Consider the following 17,716-nt stretch of genomic DNA (forward strand, 5'->3'; position numbering starts at 1 on the left):
GGTAGGAGGCAGGCTAACACTACCCATACACTTCCAGTGTTTGAGCTAAGCTAATTACGGGCGATACGGCTCTATCTCCCTTGTTACTGCACGCACAGTGGAAAGGATGGTGTCTATCTGCTGGTCATGGACTCGGGAGTGAGGCAAGACACGGGAAAAAAATGTTGGCGTATCCCTTTAAAAGAAAAAGGTGTGTTTGTTTGTTAGTTAGTTAGTTAGTCAGGTGACTCACGGCGCCCGCGGCCGGGTGGGATCGCTGCACAGTGATGTTTGATGTCCAGGGCGCAGGCGGTGTGAAGGACGGGGTCGACGAAGATGTCCGCCTTGCTCTCCTTCAGCATGTTCAGCACCTCCTGCAGGAGGAGAGAGGAGGAGGAGGAGCAGGAGGGGAGGAGAGAAAAGGATGAGGAGGAGAGAGAGAGGAAGAGGAGGAGGAAAAGGAGAGAAGGAGGAGGAGGGGGGAGGAGGAGAGAGAGAGGAAGAGGAGGAGGAAAAGGAGAGAAGGAGGAGGAGGGGGGAGGAGGAGAGAGAGAGGAAGAGGAGGAGGAAAAGGAGAGAAGAAGGAGGAGGGGGAAGGAGGAGAGAGAGAGGAAGAGGAGGAGGAAAAGGAGAGAAGAAGGAGGAGGGGGAAGGAGGAGAGAGAGAGGAAGAGGAGGAGGAAAAGGTGAGAAGGAGGAGGAGGGAGAAAGAGAGAGAGGATAGAAAATAAGAGGAGGATGAAAAGGAGAGAGGAGGAAGATGAGGAGGAGGAGGGAGGAAGAGGAGGAGGAAAAGGAAAAATTGAGGAAGAGGAGGAGAGAGAGAGAGAGAAGGAAGAGGAGAGAGAAGAGAGGAGGAGGGGGGAAAGGAGAGAGAAAGAGGAGGAGAGAGAGGAAAAGGAGGAGAGAGCAAGAGGAGGAGGAAGACGAGAGAGAGGAGGAGGAAGAGGAGAGAGAAGGAAGAGAGGAAGGAGGAGGAAGAGGAGAGAGGAAGAGGAGGAGGAAAATGAGAGAGAGGAGGAGAGAGAAGGAAGAGGAGGAGGAGGAAGAGGAGAGAGAGGTGGAGAGAAAGTAAGAGGAGGAGAGGAAGAAGAGAAGGAGAGAGAGAAGGAAGAGGAGGAGGAGAGAGAGTATGAGGAGGGAGAAAGAGGAAGAGGAGGAAAAGGAGAGAGAAGAGGAGGAGGAGGACGAGGAGGAGGAAAAGGAGGAGGAAGAGGAGAGAGAAGAGAGGGAAGAGGGGGAAGAGAGGAGGAAGAGGAGGAGGAGGGGGAAGAGGAAAGAGAGAAGAAGAGAAAGAGGAGGAGGAAGAAGAGAGAGGAGAGAAAGAGGAGGAGGAGAAGGAGGAGGAAAAACAAACATTGAAAGAGTCAAAAAACAGACCAGCAGGAAAGATATTAAAAAAAAGGAGGTTGTATTTGAGAACGAGGAAGTCGGTGACGCTGAGGTTTCCGACGGTCTGAGCAGGTCAGTGAAGGCAGCGCCGGCCGTGTTTACCTTCTTACATCCTTCCTGTTTGATCTTGAGCAGATTAACTTTCAGACACTCCTCCACCTGCCCCGTCTGCTCCTGAGCCGCCGCCTCCTCCGGACACAGCCTGGAGATCTACACACACACACACACACACACACACACACACACACACACACACACACACACGATCAATACCCTGCTCTCTGTAAACAGGACTAAGAGGATCAGTGTGTGTTTTTCTCTGGATCGTTATTTTCTCTGACTGAAGCGACTTCTTCACTCTGCTTCTCTAAACTGTTTTCTCAGTAAAAATCACATTTATTTAAAAGTTTCATCAGATTTTTAATGTTTGTTTCCATTATTTGGTTGATTTTTGATCCATGAGACGATTTATTTGTTGTTTTAAGAACCAATAACAGTGTGTTTTCAGTGTGTGTGTGTGTGTGTGTGTGTGTGTGTGTGTGTGTGTGTACGAACCTCCTGTGTGCAGTGGATCTGCAGCTGAGGGTCCAGTCTGTAGTCCAGCGCCGACTCCTGCAGGATGACCCGGATCTGATCCTCACAGTCTGACGACAAACGCTGCCAATACACACACACAAAAAAAGGATATTCAAGTTATAAACATTCCCATGAAGAATTAAAGACACTTAACAAACCTGAAACCTTTTCAAACACTTTATACTTTCAGTGTTTTTCTGTGTCATCTTTTACACTAATAAACAAAGTAGGAATGAGACAAATTTCCTAGAATTCACCAGATACACCAGCAACCAAACACTACACATCAATGAATATGAGGGATTTTCACTCATAAAATTAAAGGGATAGTTCAACATTTTGGCAAATTGGCCCATTGTCATAACCCCTATAGTCATAGCAGTAGGTTTGTTACCTTTAATTGTCGGTGCAAGCTATTTTTAGAACGGCGGAGCAGAGCCGTGAGCTGCTCAGAGCTACGCTACTAAGGCTCAACAGAGTTGTTTTAGAGGTAAATTCATGCAAAACCGCTGATGGCGCGTTGCCTTCAGGGACAGTTTTTCAGCAAGCAGTCTCTGCATTTACCTCTAAAACAACTCTGTCTGGTAACGTTTTGTTATCATCTCATAGAGTGGTGAATGTGCAGGTCACAACGTTGTGGAGTTGTTGGATTGTGTATTTGATGAGTTTGATGAGAGAAACCAAGAAATCCCATGAGCCTCCGTAGCGTAGCTCTGAGCAGCTCACGGCTCTGCTCCGCCATTCTAAAAATAGCTTGCACCGACAATTAAAGGTAACAAACCTACTGCTATGACTATAGGGATTATGGCAATGGGCCAATTTGCCAAAAATTTTGAACTATCCCTTTAAATTCTTCAATTTCTCACTGAAGTTTAAAAAAATTAAATCTCTTGTCCTACATTTTTACATATTTTCACATCTGACGCAGCAGAAAATATTGTAAATTTAACTTAAATCCAGCAGCAGATAATTAGTTTAACTGTTTTTACTGCTGGTCTGAGATCAGTTCATCATGATGCAGATGTGTTCAGGGACCAAAACAAACATGTAAAGAAACTGCAGCTTTACGTCACACAAAGATCTTTCATTGCACGACAGGAATTTCCTGTTGGACTGGATTCTTTCCAGATAAAACCGGAGCGGCACCTCAGTCTCACCTGGTCGGCGTATTTGAGCTTGAGGCAGGAGATGACCTGACCCTCCAGCTCGCTGTCGGGCGTCGCCTTGTTCAGGATCGGCTGACAGAACTTTGGGATGTCGGCTTTGCAGGCTTTCCTCAGCACAGGGTTCAACCTGTAGTCTGCACACACACACACACACACACACACACACACAGGGTCAGTGGTGCTCGTCGGTCCTGATGCTGTCTGGTTGACAATGAGGCGTTTGAGTGCGTACCGGTGTTCTGAGTGATCTGTCTCTTGGTGATCATCTGTTTGCACTTTGGATCCATCAGCTCGCTGTTCTTGTTCTGCTTCAGACACTGGAGGATGTTCTTCCCCTCCGCCTCCGTGCAGAACCGCTGGACACACACACACACACACACACACACACAGAAAAGACAGCCGTCACACACAGGTGCTTCATAAAAACAAACACACACATTTGGAGATGATAACTGCTGCTACTAGCACGTCTATGTACATCAGTTATGGCTGTCATGTCATTATTTACACCTATACCAGCTCATTATTACATCCAGTGTCCAATAAAGGGCATTACAACCAAATCTGTTATGTAACATTTGCAACACACTTAAGTTTTACCAACTCAATATAAAACTTCAAGAAGGGAAATCTAAATATCATAAGTAGTGGTGCAACCGATCACAGTTGATCTGTGGATCGGCACGCAAGTTATCCGTGGATCGATCGATAAAAAGAAAAAAAGAATGTGTGCGTGTAATATAAAAGCCAAATAAATGGGCAATTAAAAAAACTAAATTGTTTGTTTTATCATCATGTTTACAAACCCGAACGTCGCAACACACAATGTTGATTTGCATGGTTGCAGAAGGAACATGTTCGAATGTTCTCATTTTGAAAATAATTTGAATTCTGTTCGTTCTGACAGCCCTAATATCAGTACAAATAATGGTATAACAAAATAATAATAGCAAGTCTCCTGATCATGTGACAACCTATAATAATAACTATAACTTTTGAAAACACAAGTTTACCAAGTGCTTCACAAAACAAGATATAAGAGACAAGTCACAAAGAGACGGAGCGCCCAAGTGATACAACAACACAGGCAATACGAGAAGCCAACAACAAACTGAAACCAGGAGGAGTCAAATTAAAATGCAGAATGCAGTTAGCTAGATAAAATAAATAAAAAGGGGGTAGACATGATAAAAATAGATGAGATACGATAAAATAAGAAAAGATGGAATAAAAGAGTTAAAACAGAAGAAGGTGTAAAGTAAAACTAAGAGCATCTGAGTAAAACTGTGAGATAAAATAGAGGATAGAGGATGACATCACATAAAAGCGAGTCTACACCCTGGTCATGTGACCTTGTGTCCTGGTCATGTGACCTCCTCCTCTGGTCATGTGACCTCCTCCTCTGGTCATGTGACCTCCTCTGGTCATGTGACCTACCCGGATCATGTGCTTGCAGACTCTCATCAGCTGGTAGTCCAGCTCGGGGTCGACCATCTCCACCTCCTGCAGCTTGAAGATTCTCTGGTGACAGCGCGACGTCAGCTGACGCTTGTTCTCCTTCAGACACTCGATCACCTGCACAGACCAACAAGAATAAAAGATTTTATTTATAAATAGAATAGAAATATTGATTTACAAATGATATATACAATGTTTTATTTAAACATTTGGGTCGTTTTGCTCTGATCCTTCCTCTTGTTCTAGTGATGATGGATGAGTTTGTGTTGTAGTTCTGGTCTGACTCTAGTGGTCAGAGGAGGAACTGCAGGTTGACAGGTTTGTTTGGCTTTAATTTGAACTCAGCTCAAATCTAAAACATCTAATAGTCTTTTTCTCCACTATTTCAGGTCTTCAGTGTCATAACTCGACTGAAAAAAGTCTCTCATTATGAAATAAAATCTTAATTTTCCATCTTTCATCCTGTGTCCACATGTTATTTCTTCATTTATCTGTTGATATTTTCTCAAATTCATGTCAGAAAGTTGTTATCGGAGTGTTTTTACATCATAAATCGATGTAGTTTCTATGTCAGACGTTTGATGACTCATCCTGCAACACTTTCCTCATTTTGCCTCCAATTAAAACTGTCTCCTAAATTTTTACATCCCTCCTCTGAAATATAAATCCTGGGTTCAAATCTTCAAAGCTGTACGAGACATTTTAAAAATACAAACACCAAACACAGTTTTTCCTTTCCGTGTGTGTGTGCTGACCTGTGCGTTGCCGTAGGCGACGTTCTGACACAGTCTGGTGATGTCTTGCTTACAGGAGTCGTAGAGCTCGGGGTCCAGACGGATGTCCTCCGACTGCAGAGACACAGAGAGGATTTAGAGGATTTAAAAAACACAGAAAAGAAAAGAAAAGAAAAGAAAACAGAGGAAACGTTTAATCTGCAGGAGAGAAACATTAAAAAAAGTCAGAAAGCAACTCCACATCTCCAGAGATAAAGACGAACAGAGTCACAGCTCAGGAAAGAAAAGCAGAAAGTCACAACCACCGACATTTATCATGATCTGGATTCAGTCGTTTACTCCTTTTATATCTTTTATTCTTCTTTTATCATGTTTTATAAGTTAATAAAACACTGAAATGCTCTAGAGTAGAAAATAATCTTCACAAACTAGAAAATAGTTCCAGTAACTGTCGATATATCATCATTAAAATAAAGTTAGTTTAGTTTATTCATTTATTTTAGTTGTGACGATGCTTTTAGAAACACTCGTTTTCACTCCTGCTCTTTAAGATTCTTTCTTTTAGTTTAAAAAAGGAAAAAAAAATCTATTTTCTCTTTCAGTGACATTTTACTGTGGTTGGACTTCCTGTCTCTGAGCTGCTGTTTAGTCTCATTTCATTTCACCCTCTGGAAACTTCACATCAGGTTTAAAAAAGAAAAGAAAAGAGAAAAGAAGGAAGAGCAGAGTGTGACAGTGTGTCAGTGAACGCACCATCTCCACCTCCTCCACCCGCAGCTGTTTGCGACACTTGACGGACACGCGCTGCTCCTTGGCCTCCTGCAGCGTGTCGTTCCTCACCGTGGTGCTGAGGCAGATCACCACGTCCACCCTGAGACGCAGACAGACGGGAGGAGACACCGGGTCAGAGACGACAAATCACAAACATCCACCACATCCCAACAAAACAAAACACAACACAAGGAGGTCGTTGTTGTTTCTCCTCCGGGCGACAGACCAGCAGGTCGGTCACGTTTTCTGTTCCATTTCATTTATTCCTTTATTTGTAATGGGACTCATGACCATACAAAAAGGTGTTGTAAATACGCCAGATTTTAGGGGTGGGAGAAAAAATCGATTCACATAAATATCGCAATATCTTTTTTGATGATTTTTAAATCAATTTTTATCTTCAAAAATCGATTTTTTTGAATTTTTTTAAAATATTGTGCAATGTGCATTTGTTAGCCTTTTTACATACAGAGACTACAGGTTTTGAAAAAGGTTTAAGTTCACTTTATAATGGAGTATGTTAATTTATAGGCTCCTACGGTATTTGTGTGCACATAAATGTTAAAAATGCTAAAGACTAAAAATCGAGAGAATCGGCAATATCGTAGAATCGCAATTTGAATTGAATCGCCATCCAAAAAATTGTAGAAGAATCGAATCGGGAGAAAAGCATATCCATTATATACATTAGATTCCATCTGTCCACAAATAAAATTACAATACAATAAACATCAATTACAATACAAATACATTACATCAGTGGTTCTCAAGGACCCCTAAATGGACACAAATTAGACCACGGACCCTCATTGGACAAAATTTTGAGGCAAATACCAGAAATACACAAATATCTGTTATGAGACAGAAGAGCTTTACTTTTTTAGTCAATGTACATTCAAATTAGGGCCATTGGCATGAATTTTTGGAAATATTGTAGAGACATTTCTGGAAAGTGGTAGCCAAGGGTTTACCCATGCTGCCTTGCGTGCAATTTATTTTATTCGCTCTGCAAGTCAGCCTGGAAACCATGGACCGAGAACGGGGGAGGGGGCAGCAAGACGATGGCGACGCACCAAAGTGACTTTGTTGATAGCTTGTTGATCCAACATGGCGGCAGAGGCTTTACCTTTCGATGCAGCGTTAGAAAAGTGTTTTAAGTAGTTTAGACCACAAGTTTATTTTGAAAAAAGAGCAACATTTAGCGTTTTTCCCCTCATCGTATTTCTGTCGCTCTACATACGTCATCGGGTATGATTGATACGATTGGCTATAAGCTACATACAGACGCATTTGATAGACATTCGTAGCGCCCAATAAACAGCTCTGGGCTTTCGTAAACCACTCCTCATACGAAAAAATGAACGGGTGGTTTCCACACCGAAGGGTTTGGGTCTTACCGAGGTAAGATTTCTAAAAAAAAAAATAAAATAAAATAAAAAGAAAGAAAGGAAAATTCTAGAAAAGAAGTGGTAAAAATTCTAGAAAAAAAATAAAAAAATAAATAAAAATTCTAGAAAAAGTGGTAAAATTTCACCCAAAAAAAAGTAAAAAAAAAAAAAAAATCTAGAAAAAGTGGTAAAATTTCGAGAAAAAAAGTAAAAAAAAAACGCTAACATTTCTAAAAAAAAAAAAAAAAAAAAAAAAAAGGAAAAAAAAATTCTAGAAAAAAAAAGATAAACTTTCGCAAAAAAAAGAAATCAAGAAAAAGAACCCAAAGACCCCACTTTGAGAACCATTGCATTACATCACACAATGGTTGCATCAGTAGATCTAAATAAAGTAGGTAGTGAAATATTAAAGTGCATACGTCATAAGAAGCTATTAGAGATTCACTAAAGGGAAAAGTAGTGAATTTCTAAAGTGCATTGTCAGGCAGCATCTGTCATGAAGAGCTATTCTTAAAGTGCACGGAGTAAAGGGCCGACTGTTGTGAATAAAAAACTACCCTTAATGTTCTGATCTGATCTGGTTTTTACTGTTGATCAAATCCTTATTCTAACGTGTTTTCACCTCTTGGCCCTGTTGAAAGGAACCAAACCAGTCCCCAAAATAAAACAGATCTCGGTCTCAGAGTTGTGCAACCAGAACCGACCGGTTCCTCTGGACGGAGAAACGACTGCTGGCTGCAAAACGTTGTAATTCAGTGACCGCGCTGAGATCTGGCAACCTCAAGAGGTTCTGGACTGAACCAAAACACCTGGGAGTGTGCACCGATATATTTGTGTACGCTTACAAGCCTTGTCTGTGATTTTATTTATTTATTAAAGGGATAGTTCAACATTTTGGCAAATTGGCCCATTGCCATAATCCCTATAGTCATAGCAGTAGGTTTGTTACCTTTAATTGTCGGTTCAAGCTATTTTTAGAACGGCGGAGCAGAGCCGTGAGCTGCTCAGAGCTACGCTACGGAGGCTCATGGGATTTCTTGGTTTCCTTCATCAAACTCATCAAATACACAATCCAACAACTCCACAACCCTCTGGTGGACAAGTTGTGACCTGCACATTCACCACGCTATGAGATAATAACACAACGTTACCAGACAGAGTTGTTGTAGTAATGAACCTACTGCTATGACTATAGGGATTATGGCAATGGGCCAATTTGCCAAAATGCTGAACTATCCCTTTAAGCTTCATAGCTAAATATGTGTGTGTGTGTGTGTGTGTGTGTGTGTGTCTCACTTCTTCTTGATGTTGGGACACAGTTTGAGGACGTCCTCCTTGCAGGCCGTCTTGAACTTGTAGGAGAAACGGAAATCTTTGATCTGGATCTGAAAGACAGAAGGAGATGAGACGTTTGTATCGTCGTCGTCATCGTTTATGTTTATTCATGTAGTGAGAAGCAACAGAACATGTTTTTTGTTGTTGCTGTTGACTTTAGGACTAAAAGGCCAAAACAACACAGAATGTTTTTCTCTCTTTTCGCTGATTCACAACACAGCGACAGGTTTTTCTTCAGGCTGCTCACCAGCTGGAAGTGCGTCACTCCCACCGCACACTTCTCATTCATCTCCTTCTGGTGTTTGTTCTGGACCAGACACTCCATCAGATCCCCGGTGTCGATCTGGTTGTCAGCCACCTCCTGGAAGACACACACACACACACACAGGCAGGATTTCAGTGGAGCTGTCAGTCACTTTAAAAGTCTGAATATTGTTAAATTTTACACATTTAAACAAACACATGAACGTATGAATTAAATCTTATTATAAATAGCCTGTGACGGCCAGAGGTGTTAAATTAAAAGCTGCATCTCAGTGTAGTTTTCCATCTCCTCTCTCAGTTTCTCTCTGGAGCTCTAGTAACAGCAGGTCGGTGTCAGCCAATCAGAAGAGAGGAGGAGACTCTGAGCCTCTCTTCTGATTGGCTGACTTGTTTTCTGAATAAAATAGAGCAGATGTCAGAATAAAACACTCAGAGAAACCAAATCCTGCAAGTTGTAGGATGGTGTTGAGGGGGCGGGGCTTTGTTGTGACATCACAAAGTGACAGGAAGTCCTGACGGCTGGTTTTAAGGCTCAGTTTCTGAATACAGGCTGTGTGCATTTCTCTGTGGACTGAGGCTTTGATACTTTCACAGTATTAATATAGAACCTAGAGCTGCTTTATAATCACACTACACATGGACATCTACCTTTATACTGTATGGAGCTTTAACACAAACATCTACCTTTATACTGTATGGAGCTTTAACACAAACATCTACCTTTATACTGTATGGAGCTTTAATACAAACATCTACCTTTATACTGTATGGAGCTTTAACACAAACATCTACCTTTATACTGTATGGAGCTTTAACACAAACATCTACCTTTATACTGTATGGAGCTTTAACACAAACATCTACCTTTATACTGTATGGAGCTTTAACACAAACATCTACCTTTATACTGTATGGAGCTTTAACACAAACATCTACCTTTATACTGTATGGAGCTTTAATACAATCATCTACCTTTATACTGTATGGAGCTTTAACACAAACATCTACCTTTATACTGTATGGAGCTTTAACACAAACATCTACCTTTATACTGTATGGAGCTTTAATACAAACATCTACCTTTATACCGTATGGAGCTTTAATACAAACATCTACCTTTATACTGTATGGAGCTTTAACACAAACATCTACCTTTATACTGTATGGAGCTTTAAACTCAGAACAACAGAGGGTCAGTGAACGTCTCACTTCAGACTTACATGACAGTGGGTCTGGATGACGGGTTCACAGGCTCTCATCAGCAGCGCCTCGATCTGAATATCCTGCAGGACACAAACACAGCAGCAGCTCATCATCATCATCATCATTAGTCCTGGTTTATATCGTCACAGTCGGGGGAACCAGATGTTTTTGCTCCAGATGTTTCTGTTCCTGTTACCTCTGACTCCAGCTCCGTCAGGTTTCCCACCACGTCTCTGCAGTCGGACACCAGGTCCTCCAGGTGGTCCTGCAGACACTCCAGCTCCTGGCCGGCCTCGGTCTTCTCGCTGCACCACTTCCCCAGGTCGGTCATGCAGCGTCTCTGCAGCTCGGGGTCCAGCTTCACGTCCAGCGCCCTCTGGTGGAGGATCCTCTGCACCTCCACCTTACAGTCCCTGGAGAGCTGCAGCGAGGGGGCGGGGGAGACGGTTGTTATGACCATGTCCAGTTAGAAACTCACAGTTTCCATCAAGGCCTTAAACTGACTCTCCACTCCAGAGTTGTATCATCTGTTTCCTCCACAAATTGTAGATTTAAAAGTTAATTTAATTAGATGTGTGTGGATTTCAGTCGGCTTCTTCATCTCTCATCAACACTAAAGAAGACGGAGGAATAGAGTTAAACCATCAGATGAGGGTGGAGTATCACTTTAAGGACACATTAGCATGAGCACATGTAACACTGATGATTATTCGGAGCTTAAAGGGATATTCCGGAGTAAGTTCAACTCATGGTCTCAAATAGATCCCCCCCTCCCTCCAGAGATCAAATCTGCCGACCGCAAACTTCTCTAGTTGCAGAGAGCTGCAGCACAGAAAGTCAGATAGAAAAGGAGCCACGAGCAAACCGCCAGCAAAAACGTCACTCATAGCCACAAATGATGCTCAGAGCAGCACCAAACTTCATCAACAATACAAAAAGGGTCCCATCCCATAATACAAAGCATCAAACTGCTAGCTTTGCCTGGTTTCTATTGAACAGCACAACTCATCCACTCTCCTCCAGCTGCTTGCTGCTAATGCAGAAGCCCTGACGAGTCGATTACCGAGTCCAGTGATGTTTAGCTCCAATTTAGCTCTATTTATTTATTTATTTTTTCGCCTTTAATGGACAGGATAGTGATAATTTGTGGAACTCAACGTTCATTTCTCTGTCAACACTCACTAGTTATTGTTAGAAACAGAAAGGAACACTGATGCACTCGGGAATCGACTCGTCACGGCTTCTGCATCAGCAGCAAGCGGCTGGAGGAGAGTGGGTGAGTTGTGTTTTTGTCTCTTTTCAATAGAAACCAGGCAAAGCTAGCAGGTGTTTGATGCTTTGTATTATGGGATGGGACCCGTTTTGTACTGTTGATGAAGTTTGGTGCTGCTCTGAGCATCATTTGTGGCTGTGAGCGGCTTTTGTGATGGCGGTTTGCTCTTGGCTCCTTAGAGCAGAGAAGTTTGCAGTAGGCAGATTTGATCTCTGGAGGGGGGGTTTGACTCAGTCTCACATTTACGCCGGAATTTCCCTTTAATTGGCTGCATTAAATGATTAAATGGGCTTAAATTGGAGCTTGGTGTTGATTCTTCAGCAGCAGCAGCAGCAGCAGCTCACTTTACTTCACTTCCTCATGCACCGATACCAGACCAGAATTAACACTCTGAATCACTCCCACCAACAAACCACCAGGTTCCTGTGATTCCCCGATTATCATCATCATCATCATCATCATCATCATCGTCGGTCCAGCCACAGACAGAAGTCGTACTCACAGTGACAGCAGTGTTTTCTGCCTCAGACTCAGACTCAGACTGTGACGCCCCCCCGGGGAGCTACGAGAACATCCTGCAGTCAGTCAGAAGCTCAAAACTCACTTCCTCTTTATTGTTTTTCCACTTCTAATGAGATGAACTGACGACCTTTCTGTTTATTTCTGGTTTTTACTTTCAAAAAGGTGTTTTATTTTGAAGGGTTGAGTCATTAGGATGCTTTTTAGACTTTGATACTTTCACAGTTTTAATATAAAAACCTTGAGTTGATCAATAATCAAACAGGACTTAGTCTAAACAGTCTGGATGTCTGTGGTCAAATCCTGATTTTATAACTTTAACACAAGGCTTCGAAATAATGTAATCAAGTGTTGTTGTTGCTATAAAGAAAACCCACCCCGACAAATCATATTTAAGACGTAAAGGGATTCACATAACATTATCAATTTTATATTTTTTAGTTGAAATGAAAAGAAAATGGACGATATCCAACTAAAATTAAATATAGCAAATGCAACATCTGCACATTTAATTGCAATATGTTGTTTTTGTTTTTTTACATATTGTGCAGCTCCTGACAGGTCATTTAAAGACAAAGACTGAGCTGTGTTTACTTGTTTCTAAGTTATTCTTTTAGGTGTTTGAATTTCATTTCTGTGACAGTAGGAGAGAGAAAAGTATATTTAAACCCATAACGCCTCAACAACATCTGCTCAACATCGACTCTATTTCTTATTCAGTAATAAGATAAACAGACTTTTAGTTGCAGTAGTTTTAACATCTAAATCTCCGTTTAACTTCAGTTGGTCATTGGTCATTGTGAACAAAAAGCCTCGTTATCCTGTTCTCTCTGCTCTGTATCTTACAATATGTTCAGTTCTTCCTCTGCCTCATTTAAAGGGATAGTTCAACATTTTGGCAAATTCTCCTATTATTATTTCATTATAGCGTGGTGAATGTGCAGGTCACAACTTGTCCACCAGAGCGTTTTGGAGTTGTTGGATTGTGTATTTGATGAGTTCACCTCCATTGTGTTACCTGAGCACCTCACATCTCTGCCTCGCTGATCTCAAAACAACATGCACCGATAATTAAAGGTAATGAACCTACTGCTATGACTATATAGGATTATGGCGAGAGGAGAATATGCCAAAAATGTTGAACAATCCCTTTAACAATAATCACACATGTAATGACAGCAGGTTATTTGCAGAATAAAAGCATCATCATCATCAGTGGTCTCTCACCCTCCGTCCCTGCTCCACCGAGCGGTAGGCATGGCGATACAGGCAGGAGAAGATGGCGCCGGGCGGCATCATCTCGCTGGTCTCGTTCCAGCCGTGGGTGTGACAGAGACGAGCGGCGTCGCCCTGACACTTCTTATACAGGATGGGGTCCAACCTGGACACACACACACACAGAGACGCACACACACACACACACACACACACACACACACACACACACACACACACACACACACACACACACACACACACACACACACACACACACACACACACACACACACACACAGAGGGGAAGATGAACTCATTAATAAGCTGCTTCACGTGTCACTGAACTGATCAGAGTCAACGACAAAAACAAGTTAAAGCAACATCGAGCAGCTGAGGAAGAGGAGGAGGATGAAGGTGAGGATGGAGATGAATGAGGATGAGGATGAAGGTGAGGATGAGGATGAATAAGGATGAATGAGGATGAAAGTGAGGATGAGGATGAATGAGGATGAAGGTGAGGATTAGGGTTGGGTATCGTTTGAAATTGAACGATTCCGATTCCACGTTTCGATTCCTATCGATTCTCGATTCCGATTCTTTTAAAAATGGGGGTTAAAAAAGTCTGCATGGTCTAAAATGAGGAAGCACCTGAGTTATTTTTCCCACAGAATTATGGCGCATTTCCACTAGCACGGTTCGGCTCGGTACGGCACGGCTCGGCGCGCTATTGCGTGTTTCCACTAGCACGCAGTACCTGCAACCGGGTACATTTTTGGTATCACCTCAGCCCTGGTTCCAAGCGAGCCGAAGCGTTACTAAAACGTGACGTCAGCCGACTGCCTTCCACTGATTGGCCGATGAGTGTCGTCACTGGAAGCGACGACCGACAACAGAAATGTTCCTGCTGAAGCCTGAAGCCTGTTATTACCAGAGAATTTCTAATGTTGAGACTCGCTCTGTTATTACGTGACTTTATTCAGTTTTAATATTTTTTCATGCGAGAAAGTAACTGTTTAGATCCCCATGTGCGGTTAGTTTATCCAAACGACGGCTGTTTAGAAGTTTGCCCCGATGTTTTTCGGAGAAGTGAAGCTCCAGGTCCGAGCAGCGACCGGTTCATCACAGAGGCAGCAGCCCGGCTCCTGACGTGCTCCGCCGGCCAGCCTACCACCGTCACCCCGAGGAGAACAGACCGCTAATTAACTTCCCCGATGGCTTTTAGAGGTTTACCACCGGCTGGTTAAACTCTTAAATGTTGGTCTCATTGATGAAATCTAACAATTGTGGCTGTAGCAGCAGTTTGTTTGTGGTTAGAAAGAAGAGCAGCACTGCCTTGGGGTCTGTAGGCTACGCACAGAAAACACCACATTTACATCAATAAATAAATGTTTTACAATGAACCAGGCCGATCTCAGAGCTGGCAAGACTCTCCGGTAAGGCATATTGAACGGTTAAATGCCGTTAACGGGACGAGAGCAGTCAAAACGGCGGTTTAAAGCTAGCTACAGCGAGGGTAGGTTCACTTCCTGTTTTCAAAGTAAAAGCACCAATTCTATCGTAATGGCTTTCCTTATGATAAAAGGCAACGGGTATTTTATTTTGTGAAAATAACCGGAAGTGCGTTGCTCACTACGGCTAGCTTTAGTAACGCCGACTTCGTCGAAACAAAATTGTAAACAGCTGGTATTTTGTCAGATTTTCAACACGGTGGGGATCTAAACGACTACTTTCTCGCCTGAAAATGATTCAGATGTTGCTAAAGTTATATATTTACAGAGTTTAGAGCGTTGCTCGGCGACGTGTAAATGACGTCACGGCGGTACTAGTGATACTCAGTTGTAATGGAAACACAACCAAACCGAGCCGAGCCGTGCCGTGCCGAGCCGTACCGAGCCGAGCCGTGCTAGTGGAAATGCGCCATTAGATTCTATTTGTGGTGCTGGCAGATATGAGGTCTTAAATGTATGAAGGTAGAGCCTACATTATATCAAATAAACATTACATTCATTATCATTCATGACTTCACAATAACAAAATATTTGGTTAGGCTACACTTTGTGTCAAATAACAAGTCTACCCCTTTAAGTGTTTCACTTTCAGCCAACTTCTTCATTGTTTGTTTTTTTTTTGGGGGGGGGGTGGGTTTCCAACTGGATCACTTCAGCCAGCCTCTTCTCTGCACCAACAACAATCCTTATCCTTTCTCTCGCGGATGCTCATGTTTTGACACAAGCTCCTTTTATTCTGTTGCAAAATGATTCCACCAGCCGTTCTGTATAACACATACGAACAGAACACGGAATGCGGAGCGTCGTTGTTCCGCCGTTAAACCGGCAGCGGAGGAGGTCGTCACGGCGCCGACTGCACGTCTCTGTGAGGGAGAGCCCCATGTAAACAAGCAACGCCAGCGTAATGAGGGGTAGGAAATATAACGGGATCTCTGTTTTAAACAGGCTTCGGTGAGTAGGAGAGGAGGGAGAGTTCACAGACAGGTCCGCTGTCAATGTGTGTGTGACAGAGAGAGAGCAGGTAAAGGAGGGGCTGAGTGAATAGGTGAGCTGCGCGCAGCTCTGCGAGGAAATAAGATGTTACACGCCGGCAAAAAATAGAAAATCAAGATGTGTCTGCCTGCTTAACGCCGCGGTTTGTGGGTGGTCTGTGCAGGCATAACACGGCGGTCGGCGCAGCGGTCAGCGTGAATGAAAATTGCTAAAGCATCGTTTTGAGGAATCGAAAATAAAAATTCTGAACGATTCCAATGGAATCGAAACTTCTGAATCGATTCCATCCGATTCTCAATTCTCGGGACCCAACCCTAGTGAGGATGAATGAGGATGAAGATGAGGATGAAGATGAGAATGAAGGTGTCAGACTCACTTCCAGTCTCTGGCGATGAAGTACTGCAGCTCCAGCAGCCGGTGTTCACAGTCCTCCACCATCTTCTCTGTGTACAGGTGCTCCATCAGACACGACAGGATCCTGGAGGACACACACACACACACACACACACACACACACACACACACACACACACACACACACACACACACACACACACACACACACACACACACACACACACACACACACACACACACACACACACACACACACACACACACACACACACACACCAATTGAAGCCGAACCACAACATTTTATCTCGTCATGAACTCTGAGAGACACTCAGAGAGAAATCAGAGCATGAAGACAAAAAAAACTCCCAAAATGTCCCAGTTACAGGAAGTAAAACTGTTAAAATGAACTTGTGTGGTGATAAACAGCGGCCGAGCGGCCAAGCGGCGAGGACTCACATGGGGTCTCCGTTGCGGATGTGTTTGCACGCCGTCTGGATGACCGACTCACACGCCTCGTTCAGCGCCCGGTCGATGCGGTAGTCGGCTCCGGGGTCGGCCTCCTGGATCAGAGTCTGGAGCTGAGGACGGGAAACACAACACACGCAAAACACATTAAAATACACATTACATCACATATTACATTACACATTAGATTACATCACATTACACATTAGATTACATTACATTACACATTAGATTACATTACATTATACATTAGATTACATTACATTATACATTATATTACATCACATGACCAAAATAAGAGAATTGATTTAGTTAAAGATTTAACAGTTGGACCAGTAAATTCATAAATCCTCTTTTCTATGTCTTTGTTTAGTCATTCATTTTCTTTCTGTCATTTTCTACTGACTTCTTCAACTTTGTATTAATACAGATTGTAAATAGTTAAGATCAGGAGATTTTGTTTTGTTGTTTTTTCGTGGTATCTGTTTATGGTTTATGGTTTTCATTTGATGTTTAAATCCTATGTTTTAAATTTCTTATAAAGTATAAAAAAGTTAAAGAGCATTATTACTATTCTTTCATTTATGCAATGTTCTGAATGAATGCAGCTGTTATATGATGAAGTACATGATATATAATACTTATATTCTATTTCATACGACGGAGTATTAGGGCCACATTGAGAAAAAAACAAAAAAAAAACACAGACTTGTTGTAAATATATAATATAACAAGATAAAGTTGTAAATTTACGAGAATAAAGTTGTACATTTCCTACGAGAATAAAGTTGTAAATTTACGAGAATAAAGTCATAAATTTACGAGAATACAGTCGTAAATTTGCGACTTTATTCCCGAAGTTTGTGATGTTTTTATTTGTCAATGTGGCCCTAATACTCCGTCGTAATTTCATGATATTAAAATTTAGATAAATATATAATGGCCAAAAAGAAAGTGAACATGATTTTTTTTTCTCCACTTCCTGAAAATTGACTTTCACTCAACAACAGCTCCTCTTGTGTAAAGACTCGTTCATCAGTAAACAAACGAAGCCTGAGGTGAAACAGACAAAACGTCACCGCTGCCGATGGAAACAGCTCAGAGTTGACGGTCGCCGC

General features: G+C 42.4%; 1 protein-coding gene across 1 annotated transcript in view; it reads right to left on the reverse strand.

Annotated features, from left to right (window-relative positions):
* Positions 1 to 17,716, reverse strand: part of LOC310987548 (Golgi apparatus protein 1-like) — a 56,676-nt gene that overhangs the window by 7,829 nt on the left and 31,131 nt on the right. The window contains exons 9-24 of the mRNA XM_083973860.1: positions 16,590 to 16,711; positions 16,153 to 16,254; positions 13,285 to 13,438; positions 12,041 to 12,100; positions 10,462 to 10,686; positions 10,283 to 10,345; positions 9,046 to 9,159; positions 8,760 to 8,848; positions 6,058 to 6,175; positions 5,326 to 5,418; positions 4,550 to 4,687; positions 3,345 to 3,468; positions 3,104 to 3,246; positions 1,926 to 2,027; positions 1,473 to 1,580; positions 233 to 353 (exon numbers count right to left, since the gene is read on the reverse strand). Coding sequence (XP_083829986.1) covers positions 233 to 353; positions 1,473 to 1,580; positions 1,926 to 2,027; positions 3,104 to 3,246; positions 3,345 to 3,468; positions 4,550 to 4,687; positions 5,326 to 5,418; positions 6,058 to 6,175; positions 8,760 to 8,848; positions 9,046 to 9,159; positions 10,283 to 10,345; positions 10,462 to 10,686; positions 12,041 to 12,100; positions 13,285 to 13,438; positions 16,153 to 16,254; positions 16,590 to 16,711 — 1,876 coding nt within the window. The remainder of the gene's footprint in view (positions 1 to 232; positions 354 to 1,472; positions 1,581 to 1,925; positions 2,028 to 3,103; positions 3,247 to 3,344; positions 3,469 to 4,549; positions 4,688 to 5,325; positions 5,419 to 6,057; positions 6,176 to 8,759; positions 8,849 to 9,045; positions 9,160 to 10,282; positions 10,346 to 10,461; positions 10,687 to 12,040; positions 12,101 to 13,284; positions 13,439 to 16,152; positions 16,255 to 16,589; positions 16,712 to 17,716) is intronic.

The sequence above is a fragment of the Trachurus trachurus genome (assembly GCF_905171665.1).
Source record: "Trachurus trachurus genome assembly, chromosome: 6".
Classification (NCBI taxonomy): domain Eukaryota; kingdom Metazoa; phylum Chordata; class Actinopteri; order Carangiformes; family Carangidae; genus Trachurus; species Trachurus trachurus.